This window comes from Thamnophis elegans, chromosome 10 (assembly GCF_009769535.1).
Source record: "Thamnophis elegans isolate rThaEle1 chromosome 10, rThaEle1.pri, whole genome shotgun sequence".
NCBI lineage: Eukaryota > Metazoa > Chordata > Lepidosauria > Squamata > Colubridae > Thamnophis > Thamnophis elegans.
Genome location: NC_045550.1, coordinates 30,081,394 through 30,100,088, shown reverse-complemented (window position 1 = coordinate 30,100,088; position 18,695 = coordinate 30,081,394). Strand labels below are relative to the sequence as shown.

General features: G+C 37.4%; 1 protein-coding gene across 1 annotated transcript in view; it reads left to right on the top strand.

Moving 5' to 3' along the window:
- Positions 1–17,607, top strand: part of PFKL (phosphofructokinase, liver type) — a 39,291-nt gene extending 21,684 nt beyond the window's left edge. The window contains exons 10-22 of the mRNA XM_032225225.1: positions 1,647–1,772; positions 3,052–3,116; positions 4,937–5,000; positions 5,890–6,036; positions 6,317–6,387; positions 6,771–6,858; positions 7,218–7,370; positions 9,138–9,302; positions 12,158–12,219; positions 14,483–14,594; positions 15,276–15,375; positions 16,132–16,237; positions 16,642–17,607. Coding sequence (XP_032081116.1) covers positions 1,647–1,772; positions 3,052–3,116; positions 4,937–5,000; positions 5,890–6,036; positions 6,317–6,387; positions 6,771–6,858; positions 7,218–7,370; positions 9,138–9,302; positions 12,158–12,219; positions 14,483–14,594; positions 15,276–15,375; positions 16,132–16,237; positions 16,642–16,789 — 1,407 coding nt within the window. The 3' untranslated portion in view covers positions 16,790–17,607. The remainder of the gene's footprint in view (positions 1–1,646; positions 1,773–3,051; positions 3,117–4,936; positions 5,001–5,889; positions 6,037–6,316; positions 6,388–6,770; positions 6,859–7,217; positions 7,371–9,137; positions 9,303–12,157; positions 12,220–14,482; positions 14,595–15,275; positions 15,376–16,131; positions 16,238–16,641) is intronic.
- Positions 17,608–18,695: the final 1,088 nt, after the last annotated feature.

Below are 18,695 nucleotides of genomic sequence, written 5' to 3'. Positions count from 1 at the left end.
ACTTTGAAAGCTGTTTTTCCCCATCAGTCCCTATAATGAGCCTTTCTTTTTTATGATGACCTTAGTGATTCATGAAGTAAATGCCTGCTCAGAATGCTTCTTAATGTTTTCCAATTTACCAAATTTATTAGGGGGAATCCTACACTGTGCATAGCAGGCAGTTGTATGCAGCTGCTGCTCAATCGCTAGCTTGCTGCTTACACCTCATGTTACTTCTAGTACAGCTGGGTATTTTCGGGAATAGCCTTAAGAGTATTGGGGGGGGAGGCTTCTTAGGACATCACATTCTTAAGCTATTGTAATTTCTGTCTTAATGCAAAGTTTCTACCATATCTCATTAGTTGCTGGTATCTACCACACCCAGTCTTGAAGGCATTTTAAGATCCTTTCTGAGAACCCTCTAGATTTTGTAATTTTTAACACTGGCTTTAGGAAAATCATGAAAAAAATAGCCCACATCTGCTAAAAGACTTACACAATTCCAATGTAGGACAAAAAAAAGCAAAGAGAAAGAGATAAAGGACCTCTCAGGACACTGTCCTCTAGTCCCACTCAAGGCTCAATATAAAGTGGGTATTTTAATTCCACAGTTCCCTTTATTTTCAATTTCAGCACCACCACTACTACTGGATTCACAGTTTGGACTCTCTTCCTTGAGTCTTGATTTCAGAAGGAAAAATTTGTATGAGTTACCTGCAGTGATATAACTCCCTTTTTCGGTCTCATATGTCTATTTTCCTCCACTTAGTTTCCATAGCTTCTTGGTGGACTCATTAGCCATTGTTTTTTTAAGACTGGACATGGCACTGCATGTCCGCAAGCTTTCTGAAGTCCCAATCGACTACCCACCTATTGTCCATGGCAGCGTCCAATATTGCAATGCTAAAAGTAATTCAATCCATGCTTCAGCCTCATTTTCTTCTTGGCCAAATACCTTGACTATCTAATTAAGCAAATCTGTAGCAGACAAGTTCTTAAGGTTATCACTTCTATCCCCATCACAATATCAGGATGCCCTTCTGCAGATTTCATACCCAATTCTTCATGGCCTCGCACTCAAAGACTGCTATCTTCTCCTATATTAGAAATGGAGTTTCTGTCCTTGCATGCTTTGCAATTCCACAATCTAGCAGCTGCCCTTGACCTTGGGCTCTTGCCCACTCTATGTTATTCTGTGTTGGGTGTATCAGGGAGCGATAACTATATATTTGAAGCTTCCTTTGCTGCTTTTCCATATGTTTTGTCACATGAAACCAAGATTTTCTATACTAAGCAAATTTTTCTGGTGGTTAGGCTCTTCACCTAAAAAACCTAGAAATCATCATAAACCACTGAGGGTCCATCTAGCCTTGAGACACATAGCATGGCATGGCTAGAGAAGAACCTTCACTACACATTAGGAAGAAGTCATAAAACAGTTGATTTCTCTCTGTCAAGATGGCAATGCTTGTTATAATTTAATTGTAGCACTTATTCTCCTACCCCTTTCTCCTATTTTAATATTGTTTCCTCTATACTTCTCAGCCTTGAAGCTGAGTAGTTGTTGGTTGTTCACTGCAGCACTAAGAAACTCTGGTTCACAGCTTAACATCCGACATCAATAGTGAGCCAACCTGCTTACAGCAAATGCACTTGTGTACTCGTAGAGCAGCAAAATGGGCATGGAAGCAGTGATGGCATTACTGGAGGCAACACCAGATACTCCAGCCTGTGTTGTGAGTCTGTCTGGGAACCAGTCAGTGCGCCTACCTCTGATGGAATGTGTGCAAGTGGTGAGTATTTCACAGTACAATATAGAAGCCAAATGTGTTTATTTTAGAATGCTGTGGCCTTTTTTTTTTGCTGGAGGGGAAAGGGGGAGAAATAAATGGAGGGGATAAGGAGATTGAAATTCATGTTGCTGATTAGAATTCTGGGAAATCAGATTTCTCTATATTTGAAAGTCTCCAGGTTGGAGAAAGGTAGTCTTAGCTACTCAGGATATATACAATATATGGCAATTCTGTTGATGTAATTGAAATATGCATCTGAGATATCTAAAAATTCAGTTTTCACTTGAGAAAAGTTACAACAAAAATTGAAAACAATGTTATTGCTTTTATGGGAAACATGGGAAATGGGGACTAGGAGACAAAGGATTTATATCAATAGGTAACTACTTCTCTTGAGTCCTAGGCTGTGAATCAGTAATACAACATCCATAAGGCAGGGATGACCAGGGGAAAGTCAAGGCTTGAATAATAATTAGACAATAGCAATGAAGGCTGGAATAAGGTTGCTTATTATTTTCTTATCTTCATTTCTTTATAAGAACAAATAACATTTTTGTGAACTCCAGCATTATTATTTTTTGTTTCTGCAAAATCCAATTAATTTAAAGAAATGACAAAACAATGCTTCTTAAAGAATGGCAATATCTTGCAGGACTATCTTATTTGCATAACTTGTCACGGTCATTTAAATTGTGGTATTTGGGTGTAGTGTTTTAGAGTTTTGAGTACAGACTCATATCTTATGAATCATGCTTGATTTTATTCCAGGAAGGAGACTGCATCTTTTTTTTGGCCTTGTTCAGGCTTTCTTTGAAATAGGGGAGATTAATTTGTGACCCTGAATTCCCAGCAGCTTATCCCAGGATGTCCACTGGGGAAAGCTGTGAGAGTTGTTATTCAGCAAAATCTGGAGGGTTTAAAAGCAGTTTTTCAACCTTGACAACTTTAAGTGGTGTGCACTTCAATTCCCAGAATTCCCCAGCCAGAAATTTGGAAATGTTAAGTCCACACATCTTAAAGTTGCCACGGTTGAAAAACACTGAAAATTTCCCATCCCTTATTTAAAAGGAAATCATGTTTCCATGTGTTCCTGCCAATCCACAAACTATCGTTCTTGTCCCTTGCATGTTTTTCTGAAATGATAATATATTCTGATTGGACTTAACTTATTGGTTCTTTAATTGGAATGAGCAGATAATCTTACTGCATATGTGGTATTACCTGATTTTTGTGTGTGTGTGACTCATAAGAACCTCCTTATGATTCTTTATTCTTGTAGACCAAGGATGTCCAGAAAGCTATGGATGAGAAAAGGTTTGAAGAAGCTATCCAGCTCAGAGGCAGGTGAGAGCTATCTCTCAGTCTGAGAGGAGAGTGAATTTCTTTTCTCTGCTTGTGGAAGTGTGAATGAGAAAAGACAAGACAAAAACATCTTTAGTATACTGCAGATTGTAATGCTGTAAAAACAACCTGGTCTTCTCTGTTTATTAAAGCACTCTAGCATCTAATGGCTAAGTGCTGAACTAGGATTAGAAAAATCCAAACTTCGTGTTACACACAGAAGCCAGTTGAGTGGCTTTGGATCAGTAACTTTTTCTCAAGATCAGGAAGAAAGTAACAGCAAATAACTTCCAAAAATGTTACAAAGAAAACAAATCCATGAAATCTTATAGAGCCAAAGATGCTAAAAAGTGTTGCATTGGCATCATGGATGCCACTTGGAAAGAAGTTACTTTGCAATATAGAATCCTGTTGTTCAGTGAGGTGTTCATTCTTGCCCTTTCTCTTTCTGGAGAGGCATAGCCAGCCTACATTTCAAAGCCTTCAACGTGCTCAGTTCTAACTGATTATTTGGTTGAACCTTTCCTCTCTAGTAATTTTTCCCTAAATAGTTTGTATATTTCCTGGAAATAGTGGTATTTCCAGAGTTTAATGACATAGTTTCTTGCGTGAGTTTGGAATTATTTTAGTTACTTAAGGCACGTCAGAGACTAAACATTAGAAATTGAATGATTTGACTTATACTGTTGTCACTCTTTCAAGTAAGTGTTTGACGTCCAAGAAAAGAACTTCACGCTGGGTGCTATTTCCTGTTTCCACTAAGAAATCTTTAAAGCAACTAAATCAGACTGAAAATTGAAATGATTATCAGCCAGAGAATTTTTTAAAATGACATAGCTTATTAAGGAAATGCCACATTGCAAACTGAATAAAATCAGGTAGTAATTGTTTCCATATTCTTAAAATGGCCTTCCTGGCCAGTGAGTCTTGAGAAGAAATAATCAGAACCTTTATTTGTGGAGAATATAAGTAATGTACTTGGGTATTGCTTATGTAAATACAGTCTTAAAAAACTATTTTCAGCAACGTGGCGGTGAAATCATTCACTAAAGATGTGAAAGTGATTTTCAAGAAAAAGGGTTGATGAAGGGTAGACTATGAGATACTAGACTATGAGACACAGCAACTAAAAGAGATTTTTGGTAACAGTTTCAGTCTGGAAACCAAACTTTGGAGAATATATCGCAACAGCAAAGTTAACAGTATCTATCAGAACAGATGTTTGATTATATTTAAGCAGGAATGGCCACCTTTTTATCATGTATCACATAAAAAGGCAGATACTCTTGAATACAGTTTTTAAGGGGAAAAGAATGTATGTAAAGCGAGGAATTACAACAATTTCGGAATTTATAAATATTTTGATGCAATAATCTGGTACATTGGGAAACAATTTAGATTATGTAGTTTGTTAATGTTTTCACTTATTTTTCTCTCTTTTAAATCTTATTTTTAGTTTTTCTATTTTTTCCCTTTTTCCTTTACATGATTGTGCAACTATTTTTGGAACAATGACAAATAGTGGGGATATCAGTATTAATATCCAATTTAAATATTTATAGAAATGTTCAGTTATTTCTTAAGATGAACTAATTCTATAAAATTAATTAATGCATTAATGAAATAATGAATTTTAAACTGTATAATTATAAATGCTGTTTGTTTATTCATTGATATTTTATTTTTTATCCACTATCTTTCTTCTTTTATGTAGCTATTTATTTTGTTCCTTAAGTGTTTTAATACACAAATTACTAATTTAAAAAGAAAAAAAAATACAACAACCGCATGGTAACCAGTATGATTGTAAAATTATTTTACAGAAGCTTTGAAAACAATTGGAAAATGTATAAATTGCTTGCACACCAGAAACCAGCTGAGAAAAAGGTGAGAAAAGAAAAGACCATGAGTTATCTGAGTGCTGGAGATAGGAGGACTGGTGGTAATGCTCATGTATATATGTATATTACTGACACTTAGCCATGCCTAAATGTAAATAGAAATACAATATTTATGTTCTGTGTATATATTTAAAGAACCCTCTCCCTAATGACAGTGACTCAAGATTTGCATTATTCTTATTTCAGAAAATATTTAATTCACGTGTGGAAGAAAAGTTAAAATAACTGTTTTCTGAATTAAAGGCACTGATAGTACTCAATATTTAGTCAGAGAACTGACAACTGTTACTACAGATAGTCCTCAGTTTATAACTATTCAAAGCTACAATGGCCTTGGAAATGGTACATTAGGTACATAGAGGCTTCCTGCCATTATAAAGTTATACCGCTCTTCCTGCAGTCACATGATCACCCTTTAGACACTTGGCACATGTACAGCCAATTGCCAAGTACCCCACAATCATGTGATTACCCCTTGCAATTTTTTTGCCAACTTGCCCAGAAAGTCAATTGGGAAATCAGCAGAGAAAGTTGCAAGTGAAGGTGGGGAGGAGAAAACCTTTCAATGGGGTGCAGAACAGTGCTGAAATCCTGAAGATTTCAACTCCATTCCTGTATCCTATGAAGGAGTCTCCATTCATGCAAAGAGGGGAGCTGAAATCCTTCATCTGGCTGCAGGAACATTTAAGAATCAAAGGGACCGCCTGCCAGAAAAATTTCAACTCTACATGGAACTTTCAGCAGCAAAGACTTAGAGGGATGTTGAGAAAGATAGCCAGTTTTTATTTTAAAACCTATCCCTGTTAAAAGTTTATCCATCACTTTAGTTTATTCAAGTTTTGCATAGCTTTCTAATTGTCTTTTCTTTCCACCAGAGCAATTTCAGCATTGCCATACTCAATGTAGGTGCCCCAGCAGCTGGCATGAATGCCGCAGTCCGATCAGCTGTTCGTGTTGGGATTTGCCAGGGTCACACAATGTATGTGGTGAATGATGGGTTTGAAGGCTTAAGCAAAGGACAGGTAAGTCTTGTTCAATTCAGAAACTCCTCCTCCTGAATGTCTTCTTTCTCTGATATAAAAACAATTAGACATCAATATTCCTTTGGAACTTTATGAATTCTGAATGCACCAATTAGAGTTTTAAAATTTCAGTTTAAAAGATTAAAGAATTATTGTTAATAATTCTCATGCAATAAAATACTAATCTGCCAGTGGTTTGCATGGCAGAAAACTGGTCTTGCTTGATTTATTTGAGGTTGGTAGACCAAATCACAACAAACTTAATTATTTGCTCTTACAGGTCAAAGAGCTGCGCTGGCATGATGTTTCAGGCTGGTTGGGCCGTGGAGGATCCATGTTGGGGACCAAACGGTTAGTGCTGTCAAAACCAATAAAATTCTCCATACAGTTAGAGGATATGCAGGTTACATAGTCAGTCTTTGACCTCAAATAAATTCTCCAACCTTTTCCTGCCTTCATGAAAGCCATGAATAATCTATCACTATTTTATTTATTTTTGAACTGTTCTTGTGATTCAAAATCTTATCTTGCACCTGCTTTTTTGATGTGGAATTGAATTATTTCAGTATTTTATTTTTCATACTTTCTCTTGTGGGGAAAAATGCCAATGCATCAATTACTTCCATAAACCTGTGCTTAATAACTGTGAAGAATCTCAGAATGTCGCTTTTCCAGATGCACATTCTTACTGGAAAAAACTTTGTTTGAAACTTGCTTTATTTTTGTTTTGCCAGAACTCTTCCAAAGACATGCATGGAAAAGATTGCTGAAAATGTTCGGAAATTTAACATCCAGGCCTTGCTGGTCATTGGAGGCTTTGAGGTACAGAGAAACTGGTTGAGTCATTTCAATATTAAATGAAGACTATCTCTTTTCACCTCACTTCACCTCAATACTTTTTATAAAAGACTTTTCTAAACAGATGTATTTAGTATAGCAATGTTAGTATAGTGGGTGGATAGAATGCAAGCCTAAATTAAATGAACATTGGTGAAATCATTATTCTGCATAATCACTTTTTTACCAACAACTGTAATTTTCTCAAACTTAACCTCTGCCAAATATAAACTCATAATTCAAAACAATTTCAATCAAAGTTGTCTTTCTCCTACACTCTTTGCCCTCCAGTTCTTAGGCTCCCTGCTGTGGCTTATACTTACAATTTATTCTTTCTTTTGCAGGCATATGAAGGAGTGTTACAATTGGTAGAGGCCCGTGGACAGTATGATGAACTTTGTATCATCATGTGTGTAATACCAGCTACCATCAGTAACAACGTTCCTGGCACTGATTTCAGCCTGGGATCTGATACAGCGGTCAATGCTGCCATGGAGGTGAGGCTGGGGTTATTGCAACTGTACATTCTAGGGATTTAGGGCAGATTGGCAGATGAGTTGTGTAAACATCCTTACATCAATGGCAGGGGTATGTGAGAGGAACATGGTGTAATAATGAGACTCATAAATATAATTTGTAGACAATCCTGTCCAGACATTCACTAGATTATGAGCTTTCAACAGATACCTCATATTTTCAAATATTTTCCTAAAAGTGTATAAGCTAATTATAACTATTTTCAGGAAGCCCGTTTCTCTCCCTGTCTGCGCAATTCAAGGGGCAGTTTATTTGCAGCATTCCCATTCATAGATCTTTCATCTCCAGTAAATCAACCATTTAATAATTGTCTAAGTAGCAAAAATGTTATACATTGCCTGATTGGCATGTTTCTATAATTCCTATTTAAAGCCAATTAAGTTAAGAACTATTGTTAACTATGATCATGAATAAATTATTTCTTGTGAGAAGAAAGCACTTCTATTGTATATCCTTATAATTACTTTTGATCATGAATTTGACTGTATTATGAAAAAAGGAAAAAGATTAATCTACAGATTGTCATCAACCTAATGCAACAAGCCCAAAATATTATTGCTGAGAGACTATTGCTGTTAAGTGAGCTTTGCCCCATTTTACAACTTTTTTGCACAATTCTTAAGTGAATCATTGTTAAGGTTGTTAAATTAGTAACACAGTTGTTAAGTGAATCTGGTTTCCCCATTGACTTTGCTTGTCAGAAGGTTGCAAAAGATGATCATATGACCCTGGGACACTGCAACCATCATAAATGTGAGCCAGTTGCCAAACATCTGAATTTTTATCACATGACCTTGGGGATACTGCAACTAATATAAGAGTGAAAAATGGTCATAGGTCACTTTTTTTAGTGCTGCTGTAACGTTAATTATACTCTTAATTATGAATGGCTTGATTGCCATCTGTAAGACCCTTAATTATTCTCAAATCACAGCCACTATCTTTATACACAGTTTCAATCACAGTCTCCACAAGAGGAGGAAACAGTGGGTTAAAGAGAAAAGGAGGTTAAGTGTTTCCTTGTTCTTAGTATTAGCTGGGTAACTGTAAGAGAACCAAGTACCTTAAGAAAACAGATTCCAGGCATTGGGCCAAAGAATTCAGACTCTGTGTCCAAAAGGCATGGAAGGACAGACACTAGTAAGATAAGCTGGCAAGAAACATTTCTTTAGTTACCCAATGAATTATTCACTCATATTCACTCAGTTTTTATAATATTATACCTGCTGTGATTCTATGTCTCTGTATGTTTTTTTCTGCTCAAACTCTTTGTAGAATACTGAATGACAGGCTTTGTTTTTCAAAACCCTCCATACAAGTACTGTAGCACCTGACTTAACAACTATAATTGCGACCACAGAATTTCAATGACCATAAGTTGTTATATCAAAAGTCAAGTTGGACCAGTTTTACAAGTTTTTATGATGGTCTTTACATTAAATGTGGTAATCCTTGAGAAATGGATGCATAACTGGGCAGCTCAAAATGTTTCCCCACTCACATTTGCTGAGGGTAGTGATGATAAATGAGATCATCCATCTCGGTTTCTTCTATGGAGTTTGGGAATGTTGTGCTGTGATCTAAGCGAGGTTTGCTCTTGTTAAGCAATTGTGTATCAGTGTAGTTGCATGACTTGGCAGCCTATAATCATGGTCACTGTTTAATTCTTTTCAATATCTGAACATGTAATTCCCCCCCCCCTTCATCCTTCATTTCTTGCCATTTAGAGCTGTGACCGCATCAAACAGTCTGCTTCAGGTACCAAACGGCGTGTCTTCATTGTGGAGACTATGGGGGGTTATTGTGGCTACCTGTCGACAGTGACCGGAATTGCAGTGGGAGCAGATGCTGCTTACATCTATGAAGACCCTTTCACCATTCATGATTTAAAGGTGTGCTGCTAAAGAAAATGAAAAGTGATGAAAATGCATGGAAATGTTGTTTCTGTATATTGTGTAGCTAACATTATGTGCAAATGTAGAATATCATATGTCAGTGCATATACAGGTGAAACTCAAAAAATTAGAATATTGTGCAAAAGTTCATTTATTTCAGTAATGCAACTTAAAAGGTGAAACTAATATATGAGATAGACTCATTACATGCAAAGCAAGATAGTTCAAGCCATGATTTGTCATAATTGTGATGATTATGGCGTACAGCTCATGAAAACCCCAAATCCACCATGTGAGAAAATTAGAATATTACATGCAATCAATAAAACAAGGATTGTACATAGAATAATATCGGACCTCTGAAAAGTATAAGCATGCATATACTCAGTACTTGGTTTGGGCCCCTTTTGCAGCAATTACTGCCTCAATGAGAGCAACTTTTGCCAAAAGCAGCAAAAACTGGTTCAGTCACCATGGGATTACTGTGCTTGATTGGCCTCTCCATTTTTCCTCCATACTCTGGGTTCTTGGTTTCCAAATGAGATGCAAAAGTTGCTCTCATCAGAAAAGAGGACTTTGGACCACTGTGCTTCATTAAGACCAGGGTCAACACAGCCGTCTACCAGGAGATTTTGGAGCACTTCATGCTTTCTTCCGCAGACAAGCTTTATGGGGATGCTGACTTCATTTTCCAGCTGCCCACGCTGCCAAAAGCACCAAAACCTGGTTCAATGACTATGAAATTACTGTGCTTGATTGGCCAGCAAACTCGTCTGACCTGAACTCTATAGAGAATTTATGGGGCATTGCCAAGAGAAAGATGAGAGACATGAGACCGAACAATGCAGAAGAGCTGAAGGCCGCTATTGAAGCATCCTGGTCTTCCATAACACCTCAGCAGTGCCACACGCTGATAGCTTCCATGCCATGCCGCATTGAGGCAGTAATTGCTGCAAAAGGGGCCCAAACCAAGTACTAAGTACATATGCATGCTTATACTTTTCAGAGGTCCGATATTGTTCTATGTACAATCCTTGTTTTATTGATTGCATGTAATATTCTAATTTTCTGAGATGGTGGATTTGGGGTTTTCATGAGCTGTACGCCATAATCATCACAATTATGACAAATCACGGCTTGAACTATCTTGCTTTGCATGTAATGAGTCTATCTCATATATTAGTTTCACCTTTTAAGTTGCATTACTGAAATAAATGAACTTTTGCACGATATTCTAATTTTTCGAGTTTCACCTGTATAGGCACTTTCCTCCCTTCGCATGTTATGATTCCCACTTTGCAGTTCCTGATTCTCAGCAGTACATGTTTTGCAGTATAATGCGTATTTTTCTAATTAAAAAAACTGGGAATACAGGTATATTCAACCTGTGCAAGACTTAATGTTCTTGTTTTACACTTATTTCAACCACTCTCAGAACGTAAAAGATAAAAAAAGATAAAATGGGATTTTAAAAAAATGTCTCCCCAGCCTGGTAATATCTCTGTGGATCTTGGAAAATGGGTGGGGGAGAATAATTCCACAATGCGGCCCCTATTGCAAAAGATTACCAACTGTACTGTATGAATGGTATATACAGTGACTCCAGATCATAGCACCAGGCCCCTATCATGAAATGGATGCCAACTATACAATGTTGATTGCATTCTATGAGAAGAAACAGACTTCTTAAATTCCTTCTCTAGTTCTTTAACGCCCCTGCCTAAACTGACTGTTAAATGGTTGTGTCCACCCCTATTAGTTGACACGTACATGAACATACTAATCTAGCATCAACATGGCAACCTAGCCATTAAAATCTGTGATTAAAATCAATGGAATTTATATTATTTAGGCCTGTGAGGCATTTTATATCTCAGATGATAGTTATATGTGGCTGAAACCATATTTTTGTGATAAAGCTGTGATTAGAGATTGTAATTGTATAGAAAAACAAGATATGACCCACTGGTCGGTGCTTCAGTCACTTTGATTATTTCATCATTTATTCTGAACTAGGGTCATGTAAGCCGAAAATATTGGAACTAGATTTATTTACCGCATTTTTGGAGTATAAGAAGTGCTGGTGTATAAGACACAGCAAGGTTTTGAAGAAGAAAATTTAAAAAGGTTTTTGCACTCTGCAAACCTCCCAAAAACGGACCTGTTTTTGTTTTTTTTTAAAAAAGGACATGAACAACCCTTAGGAGGCTTGTACAGTGTTTGGGAGGGGGGGGAGACACAACCAAAAAAGGCCTGTTTTTTGCAAAAACAGACCTGTTTTTTGTCAAAAAGAAACTTATAGAGTGCTGCAGGGGGGGGAATGGACCGTTTTTCTCTCATTTCTGCCCTCCCCAGCCCCCCAGGAGCTCTCTGAAAGCCTTCTAAAAGCTATGCACGGCCATTTTGGTGAAGGGGGCGGAGTTTCGGGAGGCAAAAAATGCTGTATTCAGTTTATAAGATGCACCCAGATTTTCAGGCTCTCTTTTGAGGGAAAAAGTTGCATCTTATACTCCGAAATATACGGTAGTTAAGAATTCCATAGTTGTCATTGTAGCTTATGTTCTTAGTGATATATGAGAGGAGAGGCTTCTGGATTCTCAGCTCAAAGATACAAACAGGATCATAAATTTTTCTCTTTATCTTTTTTGGCGGATCTGTACTTGAGAGATAATAATTGTTGCACTGATAACTAGTCATTCTGTCCAAGAAGAACAAAGCATTTATTTATTATCTAATCTTGTTCTGTGTAGCTCAGAAATGTCATTTCTTCCTCTTTTTGTCTAAATAACTTTTTTTATTCTTATCAGCAAAAAATATTTCAATAAAAACTATTGTAATTTTTATCTTGCCAGGCGAATGTTGAACATTTGACTGACAAAATGAAAACAGAAATTCAGAGAGGTCTGGTACTCCGGTAAGTCATAGAAATATTTTAACAAGGATATGTTGTCCTTTGAATTGTCAAAGAAGATGCACATTCCTATTGCAACATGGTGTGGAAAGAGCGGGAACTTTGTACCTTTTAAAAGGTATTTTAATGTATTATAAGTCCTTTGATGTATTATTATTCCTTTGAAGGAAGTGAGTGCAGCGTAGAATGGCTTCCTTTCTGTGGAATCATAGCTGAACAATGATTCAACAGAACGGAAATTACTGTAGCCTCTGAAATGTTGTAGAGAAATTAATAATTTTAAAATCTGAAAAATTGGCTTTGGTCTGTAGGTATCTAGTAGGCTGCAGAGAAAAAATAATTTCTAAAGTGCAAAAGCTAATGTGGATTGCATCATTAATATTCAGTGGTTTATTTTATTAATAATATACAAGTGCACCTTGCTTACCAACTGCTTCATTCAGCAACCATTTCAAGTTACAACAGGTGTTGAAAAAGTAAGTTTGCAATTAACTTTGCCCGCACACAGTGAGGAGTACACTAGCTGTTTGCCCTGTGTAATTGAATCTCCACCTCACTGTATTTGCTTTTCATATGCATTCCCCATTCTCTTCTTGCTAATTATCCCAGCGCTGGGGTGACCATTCCAAAAGGTGGAGGTGTGGAGAAAAATGAAAACTCTAGTAAAATCATAAGCATAGTGCTGGTCAGATGATTTTCCATTTAGCGACTACTTAATAACAGAGCTGCTAGTCCCAATTGTGGTTGCTAAATAAGGGCTTGCTGTTACCCCTCCCTTTCTGATATCCTGAAAATATGTTGGATTAAAAGTTCCATCATATACCGTATTTTTCACACTATAAGATGCAGCAGACCATAAGACGCACATTAGCTTTAGAGGAAGAAAACAAGGGGAAAAAATCTGCTTCTGCCTTCCAGCATCCATCCAGTATTCATGACTAGCATTCTTGCAGCAAACAGCCTGGTCAGCTTCAGCATGTTATCGCAGCCCCAGCATGTGGCTCGTCAGGACTCGGCTCCATTGTGGCCACCACCGGTCAACTGAGCTGAGTTGCTGCTGCCACCAGGGTATACTGGAGCCTTTGCTGCCAAGCAGCTGATTGGTGGTTGGATCGGCCTCCCATAATACTGCCAATTAGCTGTTCTAGGTGGCGGAGATTGCCATTCACTGGCACCAGCAGCAAACGGCGGCAGCAATCCCCACCACATAGAATAGCTGATTGGCGGTATTACGGCCAATTGATCCAACTGTCAATCAGCTGCTCGGCAGCGAAGGCTCTATTATTTTACGGCGGTGGCAAACTGCTGCAGCAGTTCTCCACACACACACCCCATATCATTGATGGAGTAAAAATTTAATAATGATTACCATATTTTTCAGAGTATAACACGCACCAGAGTATAAGACGCACCGAGATTTTGAAGAGGCAATTTTTTTTAAAAAAATTGCACTCTGCAGTTTTTGCGAAAATGGGCCCATTTTTTAACAAAAAAAGGCCTTGCATAGCTTTGGGAGGCTTTTAGAGTGCTCCAGGGGGGTGGGCAAAATTGAGCAAAAAATGGCCCGTTTTTCACTCATTTCTTTCCCCCCCCCAGCCCCCAAGAGCACTCTACATGCCTAAAGGCTCTGCATGGCCATTTTGGTGAAGGGGGCAGGGTTTCAGGAGGCACAAAATGCTATATTCAGTGTATAAGATGCACCCAGATTTTCAGCCTCTTTTTTGATGGAAAAAGGTGCGTCATACTCTGAAAAATACGATAATTCTTTATATTTTGTGGTTTTTAAAGGGTTCTTTCTAAAGCCTTTACCTTTTCTGACATTCACACAAATGTCAGCATTTAAAATATTGTAATTTATTATATATTACATGCATATCCCAAAAGAAACAGTAAAAGTAAAGCATAAAGCAATTTATAAAAAATACCAACAAGCAATGAAATGAAAACTTACTTGTTTTAAGAAAGTTAAGAATTAATCATTCTGCTGATGTTCCATGTATTCAGTACTATTTTCAAACAAATGCCCTGTGTTTTCTTGTTTAGGAAGGGGGGAAACCTGCACCAGAGATCTTTCTTATGAATTAAAAAGGCAGAAATATTCATGGATATGCTGAAAGAAGGAGCCAAAAATACACCAAACTTGCTAGAGACAAATTTAGTATTCAGAAGTTAACATCTTTAATTATTTTCCAGGCAATATTTTATATATTGCTTTTTCTGCAAAAGATTCAATTGTAGTTGCTTACATTATATTTCTTTCTTTTAGCAATGAGAAATGCCATGAACATTACACCACTGAGTTCCTGTACAACCTATACTCCTCAGAGGGAAAAGGAATATTTGATTGCAGAATTAATGTTTTAGGCCATCTCCAACAGGTATGTAGACCTAAACTTCATGATATTGCATTATGCAAATGCCTATGTCTTTGAGGAGGCATAGGCTAATTGATTAAAATTTTAGTGGAGGGAATAATTGCAGACATTATTTGATAAAGAAGTCCTTATGCATTTACTAATGCTTACCTACAGTTCCAGTAAAAATAAATCCGAGAGGATTACACTGCTATTTATATGATGGCGTTAAAAATGCGGTATAAACCATAATTATTAAACACTTCTTGTTTCATCTGCAATTATCAAACTGAACCATCTACTAAGTAGTAACTCCATCCCAGGCCTTCATGGGCAATCCAGAAGGATATCATGATTCATGGCACTGAAGGCTGCTGGCAGATCAAGTAGGATCAGGAGAGCCATACTCTCCTCATCCCAGGCCCACCACAATTTATTAACAATTGGTGTCCATTGTCATCAAAAAATACATATTTGGCAAGAGCTTCCTCAGTTCAGGGCTATACAATTAATAGATATTTCCCATCTTGGACCTGCCTAGACCTTGCTGCTTTTAACCAATTCCCACTTTTGTAGAACATATTTGCAAAATGGCTTCTGGGTTAAATGGTTCCAGTCAACTATACATCAGCTCAGCTTCTTCCTACAACAGGATTGGCATGGCTGATCTTTTGGGTCTACTTTCACTTTCCTATCTCTCTCTAGGGAGGTGCTCCAACCCCCTTTGACCGCAACTATGGTACCAAGCTGGGTGTGAAAGCTGTTCTATGGATGTCAGAAAAGTTGAAGGATGTGTACCGCAAAGGTGGGTCATAATTATCTCTCAGTGATAGAAGATGTTGATGCCATTGCATCCTGTAACGAGAAGATGCTCAGAACCTGTTGGCAGAAGGAGGTGAAACAATACGCAACAAATAGCATACTCCCAATGGCCTGCTTCTTAGTTTTTGTTTCTAATTAGAAGAATAGCAGGGCACTGAAGGAGAATGATCAAATGGTTACTGTAGGGAATGTGTTGCTGTTATATTATGAGGCAACTTATCTGTGATTGGTTGCTCTGATTCTTAGCCATCTATTTTCTAGAGATTTCCAGCAACACCTTGGCCACTTGCTTCCAGTTAAAGGGAATGAAGAACTTAAATCAAATTTTGAACTCTATCATTTATAATATTCTTTGATGAAGTGGACTTGAAGTACATCCAAATTTATGGCATATAGGGTGGATGCATTTCAGCATTTACAGTTCCTTGCTTTGTCCACGCTGCCTATCTCTGCCCATCGCTTCTGTTTTGTATAATGCTAATCACATTGAAAATTATTTTGTGGAAATACTTGCTTTCAAACAAAGCTATTGATTAATCAGTTTTATCAGAATGATTATCATGAAGTTTGTTTTCAATGGGTAAATTACATAATTATTTTCCTTGAAATTTGTCAGTACAATAGCTTAGAAAGCTTTCAGTCATTTGCAATATCCAGAATTACCTCAGGTAAAACGCAGGCATTTATGTGATGAGATGATTTTCTTGCATTACAAGTAAAGATACTCTTGTTTCTCTAGGCCGAGTATTTGCCAATTCTGCAGAATCTGCTTGTGTCATTGGCCTGCGTAGGAAGACTGTGTCCTTTAGTCCTGTGACAGAGCTTAAAAAAGTCACCGATTTTGAGTAAGTGTATTGGTGGAGTATCACTAAAATTCTGAGGAAGGAACACTGATATGCTTGAAATTATGGCATATAGAATGATGTCAGATAATTTGTTCATGCATTGGTCAATTTCCTCTCTGTCTGCTGATGTAGACATGATACATAATTATTCCTTTTGAAGATCTCAGAATGGTATTACATATATTGAATCTAAAAGTGAGCTGTGGTACTTCTAGGTATTTATATCTACTTTTCTCTTCAGCCTGAGGGAATGTACAGGTCAAACTTGTAGCTGTGTCCTATAACTTAGATATTCTGAGATTGTTTTTTAGAGAGACATGTTATGCATATATTCAAAGCCGCTTTGTGGTTGAACCACCTGTGCCCGACTGGTATTCATTCAGAATTTGTGTGTTTTTCTGCAGACATAGGCTTCCTAAGGAGCAGTGGTGGCTGAATTTACGCCTTATGCTGAAGATGCTGGCCCACTACCAGATCAGTCTAACTGAATATGTGACTGGAAAGATCGAGCATGTCACTCTGCGTACACTCAGCATCGAGAAAGGATTCTAGCTAGTCTTCCCTTAGCCATGTCTCTGATCTATGTAGTTCTCTCCCTTTCTGGTCTTCTCATGCCTTTCGAGTGCAAAGCTGATGCTACTATGAGCCAACAAGAGTGTGGCCAAAAGACAGCCTGCCTTTGTTGCAGAATTACTCCATGCCCACACAGGTTCTTACATTCTTTCCTGCCCACTAAGGAGCATGGATGGGTTCACTTATCCTTCCTCAAGTCTCTTTGTTGCTCCATGAAGTAGAGGGTATGTAATGCCGGACAGAATGTGTTCCTATTTCACAGGGTTTTAAAAGCATCCCTACAGTATTTAGAAGAATTATGTACTGCTTGCCAATAGACAGTGTGCTACTTTAGAGTCTTATTGGCCTGGTGCCAAGAAGAATGCAAATTTTGAGAAAGGGCCTTCCTGTAATTTGGACAAAATAGTTTCCCAAAATGTCTCCTTGGGAAAATTCTCTAAAACAACCAAGAATTCCTACTATTGACACATAGCAAAGATCCTTCTTGGCAGAAGGGACTTGCTTGCAATACAGCAGCAAACATTAGGAGAGGTAGTTTGTGCTGACTGGGAAAAAGTAGCATTTCTAAGTGCTCAGCAGAAATTGCTGATATGCCGTCACTTTCCTTAGAATCCTTCTTCTTTCTATCTGGCTCATGTGTCTATCCCTGGCTGGTCTGTGATGATGGCACAGGTCTTGACTCTGTTGTATCTCTACCTTTCTGGTGCACTTATGTGAATCCACTGTCCTATATTGCCTGTTTGTATGTGGCATTGCTTTCTGTCCTGTAGAGATATTAAAATACATACTGAATCAACTGTGTTTATGCTCAAATGGTGTTTTTGGTTGGAGACTGGCCTCAGATCTGCAAGATGTGATAAATTAAACAGTTTTTTAATTCCAGTCTTACTCATACCTAATTGTTCACTGAGAATAACTTTGCTAGGTAGTGTTGAATAAGACAGGAGGCAGGATAGCTTATAACTATATAAGTTAGTGTATAACTATATAAATTTTCATACAAAGAAGAGACATTTGAATTTAAGATGCTGCCTTTGTTCGAAATTCAATTATTTGATTTCTTAAATGGAAGTTAAAAAAATCAATCTTAAAAATTGATGTTTTCCATTACTACATCTGATCCTTCTAGCTGAAAATGCAAGGGTACACATGCTCTGACATATGTTAATATGACACTGCCATGCAAGGCAACGAACACATAACCTCTTGCATCTCAAATCATCTTCAATCCAATAAGATAGGTGCCAATTCTCACGACATACCTGATTATTAACTGAAAAACTTCGCTTCATGGAGAATTAAGAAATTATGAGAATTTGAATTAAACAGTAATAGATTTGAGGAAGGGGTCTAGGGGAAAAAGAGAGATAATATATACTTTAAACAATAGTGCACTTCTCAGGACCTGGATATAAAGAATAGAGCAGAATGAGAAGTTCTATGAAGATTATAGCAAAGTTATTGGGCAAGCTAGTGTTGAAGCAGTTTTGGGAAATGTTGGGTGGGGAAGCTGTTTGGTTCAGTTGCTCATGCTGTAACAAATGATGACTAAACTTCACTAAACAACTAATAGAGTTCATGTCAAACGTTATCAAACTGCACAATTTCTGAGGATAACGAGTTATTTGTAATAGCATCATGAAAAGCACTGATGACGTGAAGCGAGGCATTGAGGCAGTTCCACTCTGTGGAAAGTTCATCTCTGCTGCCTTGAGGGTTTTCGTTGCTTGTCTACACAAGTGCTATCCCTGATTTGATGGGAAAAAATATCATTGTTTATTTAGGCTTGCATTCATGAAGATAATCTAGGAACTTAAACACCATAATTTCTTTCAATTAGGAAAAAAAAAACATTGCATAGTTCAAGACTATTTTTTTGCTGGGC